This window comes from Lampetra planeri, unplaced genomic scaffold, assembly GCF_965212315.1.
Source record: "Lampetra planeri unplaced genomic scaffold, kcLamPlan1.2.h2 scaffold_733, whole genome shotgun sequence".
NCBI lineage: Eukaryota > Metazoa > Chordata > Hyperoartia > Petromyzontiformes > Petromyzontidae > Lampetra > Lampetra planeri.
This window is the reverse complement of record NW_027615555.1, coordinates 33766-39792: the sequence shown is the minus strand read 5'-3', so window position 1 is coordinate 39792 and position 6027 is coordinate 33766. Positions and strand designations below refer to the sequence as shown.

Sequence of the window (6027 nt, the reverse complement as noted above, 5' to 3'; positions counted from 1 at the left end):
ATATAGGATAAATGTTATCTTTCCAGCACGATAAATGACTTTTAGTGTTGACACCACACTTTGTGTGAGATTCAGTCTAATGTAAGCCAGAATACAAACTTCTGCATGAATACTCTGATATAAACTTTGGTACTGGTAAATTTAACTCTCACAAGACCATAATTATATCCTTTTAAAGAATGAGTAAAACTGATGATGCATACATACGCTCTGATCGTCATCATCTCCCATCATGTGGTCAGCCACAAAGCGCACGCCGTTCACCGCTTCCTGGACAACAGCCGACCAATCGGAGGTATTCCTTTGATGGAGGTCCTGGGTGGATGTAAAGCTACTAGGGATGTAATCAGCGGAATGTAGGTCCCCCCTCCCACTGGAGTTGCTGCAGCTCAGTGGAAAAGCTACATTTTTGTGTCCTGGGGTGGAAAAGGCAGAGTCAGAAGATGGCATGGCAGAAGACTTGATGAAACCTGTCTTGGACGCAATGGGGCAACCCAACCCCAACATAGATCTTCTAGCCCTTAGGCACCGCTGTTGGCGCAGACTCTGGCGTGCAGAGTTATTTTGTGGCGTCTCATGAAAAGTAAGGCTGGCAGTTTGACAAGAAATATCAGCTTGACCCACGAGGGCATGGTGTGAGTGCTAGGAGAACGGTGGTGCACATTGAGCACGCACACACTGGTGATGATGGAGAAGGTCACCAACACCATGGTGAACATCAGGTATTTGCCAATCAGTGGCACATCCAGTGAGGTTGGAGGAACGATCTTTGAGATCAGAAGCAGGAACACAGTGAGGCCAGCAGCACAGATATGCAGAGGGTCATCTTCTCTCCACAGTCAGATGGTAGATAGAAGACCAGGATGGCCAGCGAGGTGATCAGCACACAGGGAATGATCAGGTTTATTGTGTAAAAGAGGGGCTTCCTCTTGATGATAAAGTCATACGTGAGGTCCACGTAGGTGGCGTCGAGAGGGTTGACCGTCCGCCTGCCTGGTAGCGCCAAGATATCCCACTCCCCACTGGGAGTAAAGTCATCCATGCTGGCCACCTCAGACTTCAAGATCAGATCAATCTCAGTGTGGTCATATGTCCAGGAGCGGAACTTGAGGGTGCAGTTCTGCTGGTCAAAGGGAAAATGCTTGACCTCGATCTTACATGCGCTTTTATAGATAGCTGGAGGAAGCCAGTTGATAGTGCCGTTGAAAAGGACAATAACATTTGTGAAGACCGTCACCTCATAGGTGCCATCAGCGCTGTGAGAAAAACAGAAAGAAAAAAAACATGTTATTGTTCTGAATCCGAGGAAAACTGCGTCCGAATTACTTGTAAATATGTCGGTTCCAAATTAAAATTCAACACCACTGAAACCATTCCGTGTTTTTTTCTGGAGAGGCCATGTCCATGTTTAGACTCAAATCATACACCAATTCTTCAGATCGTCTCAAAACGTTTACAAATACAAATGACAGGTAATGGTGATCCTCTTAACGTTTTTTTTATACCTTATCTCAAAATGATTTTACATGGTATGGTTTGTCAAAAGACAAATCCAAGGGAGGTTTTTCCATGATCAGACATGCAATGTACAACATGAACAAAGGCCTGAAGCTTTACAGTTCCTCATCTCGGAGGAAACTACGCAAGCAGGATTCAAAGACCATACTGCATGCATCCATATACTTCAGGCATCACTGGAGATGTTGGTATTATTCCTCAAGTAACGTCTCACAGTGCTGCTGGAACTGTTGCACACCATGATTGTGACATGAACTCTGAAGAAAAAATCAGGGGAACATTTTGGAGATACAGTACTTACTTGTTATACAGAACAATGTCAGGGAGCCAGATATGCCTGGAAGGGATACGCAGCTTGTCGATACCTTCATACTTAGCAGGATCCCATGATAATCTGTAATCCACCCAGTGCTGGAGAGACAAAGGCACACGACTTCTTACTTCTATACACTCTCTCAAGGCCCGACTATTTCCAAATGACATGCTTCATTATCAGTGAAATACCTTTGGAGCACAATTGGAAAGGCAGTTTGTTCCGCATTGAGAGTTAAAGAATGAATATGGTGTAATTCAAGTTCAAACGGGAAGGACATCTAAATAGACATGGGATGACTGAGAGCAGGTAGAAACCATTTATCAACGATTACCTGAGTGAGCCAGACGTTTGTCGTCATGATCTGTTCTCTTTCATTCTGCAAATGGAAAAGTGTGGAGGAAATTATTTGGAACACGCTTGTAAAACTGCAAATAACTGCACCACAGACAATACAGCTATTTGTGTTGTATACGTCTGGCTACTTGTATATTGTCTATTTTGGTTGAAGGTGGGTACATTTTAAATGTGTTTTCACCACATCTCTGTGACATGCTACAGTGCTATTTACTTCAATGCGTACGATAGGATGGGAGGAGCATCCACTGTCAGCCAGAGGCACTTTTCTATCACTGTGGCAAAAGAAGCTTTACAGTCCCTTTTAATCCAATTCGGAAAAGTTTCAAGTTGGATATGACGTCAGCAGGGAGCAGAGTTGACCAGACAAATCCTCAGCTTCATCCATTTACTTTATGTAGAGACTTTCAGTAGAGGCTGGTTTGTTGAAATACCAAAGCTGTTTTTTTTCCATCATCCGCTTACACTGTCATTCTTTTTCAGTCTACCGCTTTGCCCCCCCCCCCCCCAACACACACACACTAGATGGCAGGAGAATGCACTGTACCACACTGATTAGCTGTGCAAGAGACACTTGCAGCTTCACTGTGACTCTCTCGGTCCTGTTGACAGCTGGGCGGATGAGGGGATTATAGCGATCCTTTCCCAGCAGAAAGTTCATGAGACGCTCCTCAGAGTCAGCACAAGTGATACCTGGTGACAAAGTTTTGTTAGTTAGTTAATGTCAGGCATGAATAGTGTGTGTACACACATCAGTGTTAAGATAAGAAAGAGAGACACTGAGTGTGATTTTGCCCCTGAATTCAAACAAACCTTTCTTTTTCTTTGCTGTGATTTATGAAGTAAGGAGCTGTGTTAGCAACACTATGAGAGTATACTCTGATTTGAGTTGGTGTTTGCTTTCAATCAGCAGGCAACGACAAAGACATTATTTGGATAATAGCTACTAGCTTTTAGACCTGGAAAAAAATTGTAGCAATACTATTAATTTTACAGGTATAAGTGCTTCAGCCAACTGCATAACATTCTGATAGTGATGTTAAATGGAAGGTGTTTGTAATTCATCTTCAACAATGCCATTAAATTATATTATCTGGGTACCTTGAAAGTCAGAGTAGAATGTTGTGCCAATCCATTAAGACTGATTAGATGTTGAAAAGTAATACCTTTGACCTCACTGCAGGTGTAAAGGGTAGAGCATGAATAATAGACTGCTTTTAAGGACATTTTGAATGTTGTGGAATGTATTAGGTCCTCATATATTTGGGTTTTAAGGGTAATGTAGCAGAGTTGTTCTGCTTTCAGAGAGGAATACACATTTCATTACATACCGTGTATATATATATGTGTGTATGTATATCTATATCTATATCTATATATATATATCAAATAAATGTATAATAAATATGTATTGTCCCTGAGGCCACATTGCTGGGTGTGTCAAGTACAAAATGGATACCAATGTCCAAACTCCCTCCATCGTGGAGAAATGTCAGCGAGCCTGATTGAAACTGATGATCATCACTGCTCATCTGGAGCAAACTGCGTACATGTCGCACCACCTGCTCCATTACTTTACATGCAACTGGTTATTAATGTCTCCACACGGCCCCGAGTAGCTGAGTCGACTTGATTGAAAAAGACTCAGAGGAGGTGAGAGTGATGGACCCATTCACCAGGGATCACTTCTGTGGTCAATGTTGAGCACAGCGATATTCATGTCTGCAGAGACTCATCACACCTTCTCTTTTCATGGTACGTCTGCGGAAGAGAAATCACAAGACCTCTAACTAAACTCCTTACTTGGAAACTTTGGAACCTGTCTGTTGTTGCTCTGCATCACGTTGTAATTATATGTCTCCTGGAGTGCTGTGGGGTGTGGCGTAACCACGGCGCACCCTGTAGGTGACAGCACGCTGCAGTGATGTGCCTTTGTCAGCCTGCCAACACAGCAGGAGCTTTGCAGTAGGTGTTTCCAGATGGTTTGTTGTCAAAGCCCTCGGAGACCGAAGTCTAACAAGCTCTACCTTCATCAGAGGTGAACGCAATTGGCAAACCGGCCAAACTCGTAATAACCTGCTGTGAACCACCTTTGCTGTGAGCATCAGAGGGTGCTTGTGTGTGCGGGCTTCAGCTCTAAATGTGAACAGCGTCTCATAAGTGAAGTGCCATTACGTGGACCGAGAGTGAGGTCAGGCGTGTTAATATGGTGCTGTAGTCAGCCGGTGTGGATAAGGTCACTCTGCATACTGAAAGACATATTTCTACTGAACAGAGAAAATAATGAAAGGGAAACAAAACAAAACGCAAAGGTCAAGTATGCTACGTGAGCAGATTTTTGTTTCTTTGTACACGCTGTTACTCCACTAACAACAATCAGCTTTTTCTATGACAGCGTCTTCTCGGTCTTAATCTCAGCCAAGGCCTCTACTTTGTGACCACATACATTTATGCATGAATATCGGCATGAAGGACTTTTGAAGCAACAATTTTATTTCAGTGTGTACACACACAGAGAGTGTGTCAACGTCCTGTAGAACAAAGTGTAACAAGTGAACACTGAATGAAGACCTGTGAAGCAGTGATGTTTAAGAAGTGAAGGGAGCAATTTCTGATCCCTGTGCACTTGTCCTAACTGGACATGTGGCAGATATCAGCTTAAATCTGATTTATTAGATCTGATTTGTCACTTTTGAGAACAGAAGTGTCTCTTTAAATTGTTTCCTGACACACATGATCCACAAGAAAGATTATATCATGTATTAAAATGTCATTTCACATATAAGCAAGTGATTTAATAATAAAAGTATAAAAGCAAGATGAGAAATATCACACAATCAGCCGTCTTATGAGATGCAATTCAAAACTGAGACAATAAAAGCTCTTTGAACACACTTCCAACCCTAATAGTTGTCAGACTGAAGTGGAGGAATGAAAGAGAAGACATACTTACAGTGAATCAAAGAGAAAAAGTAAGCGATGATGGCCACGGCCCCGAGTCATTGTGTCAGCAGCCTGTGCTCAGCCGGACCGTGGTGGGTTGAAGCCTCCAGCCGGCTCCTCTGCGCGGACATTCCGGACTCTGCGCGCTGCGTCCGGGCGCGGAACCAGCACTCAGCTCTGTCGGGAAACAAGGGAAGTCATTGACAGAGCAGGACCGTGGCCCCATCGCGGTACGAGCAGAACAATAACCCAACCCCTCCGAGTCAACTCCAGTTCCCGTACCCGGATCAGGCGGATGAGAGGGACCAGCTGCGTCCGGCTGCTCTGATCAGTGTGTGAGGTCTGAGCGCTCACACACTGGATGTGCTGCTGGAAATTATTGTTCTTTCACACTCTTAACTATGCATTTCTGTACATACATAGGGCTAAAGCTTGGCACGTCCCCTCTGTCAAACGTTACCGAATTTGAACTGAATGGTAACAACCTAAAGTCTAGTTACTTTACTCTATACCCCCCCCCCCCCCCACACACACACACACACACACCTGACACACACACACACACACACACACACACACACACACACACACACACACTGGATGGCAGGAGAATTCACACACACACAATGAAACATAATACTGTTTAATCCAAAATATCTTATTTGTTTGATCACATTTTATTAAAGTTTAACAAAAAGTCAAAAAGAAACATGCCAAATGCACACAGTGAGCCCAAAACCAAGGAACCCACAGGACACACACAGAAAGAGAAGGCACCAGGCATCAAGAGTGCCTTCATTAGCACCATTTATCAGTCTGTTGATGGCTCCCCTCCTCAAAACTCCAAAACCAGGTTAATCAGCTGGTCTGAATTGCCAACATCAGCCAAAGTTACT

The 6027-nt window shown here is 43.7% G+C and overlaps 1 protein-coding gene across 1 annotated transcript; it reads right to left on the bottom strand.

Annotated features, from left to right (window-relative positions):
- Positions 1-521: 521 nt before the first annotated feature.
- Positions 522-5357, bottom strand: LOC144741826 (neuronal acetylcholine receptor subunit beta-4-like). Its single transcript, XM_078624322.1, is given in 7 exon segments — positions 522-796; positions 799-1256; positions 1820-1929; positions 2166-2210; positions 2736-2881; positions 3992-4057; positions 5261-5357. Coding segments are annotated over 7 exon segments (1197 nt in total).
- Between the last annotated feature and the right edge of the window lie 670 nt (positions 5358-6027).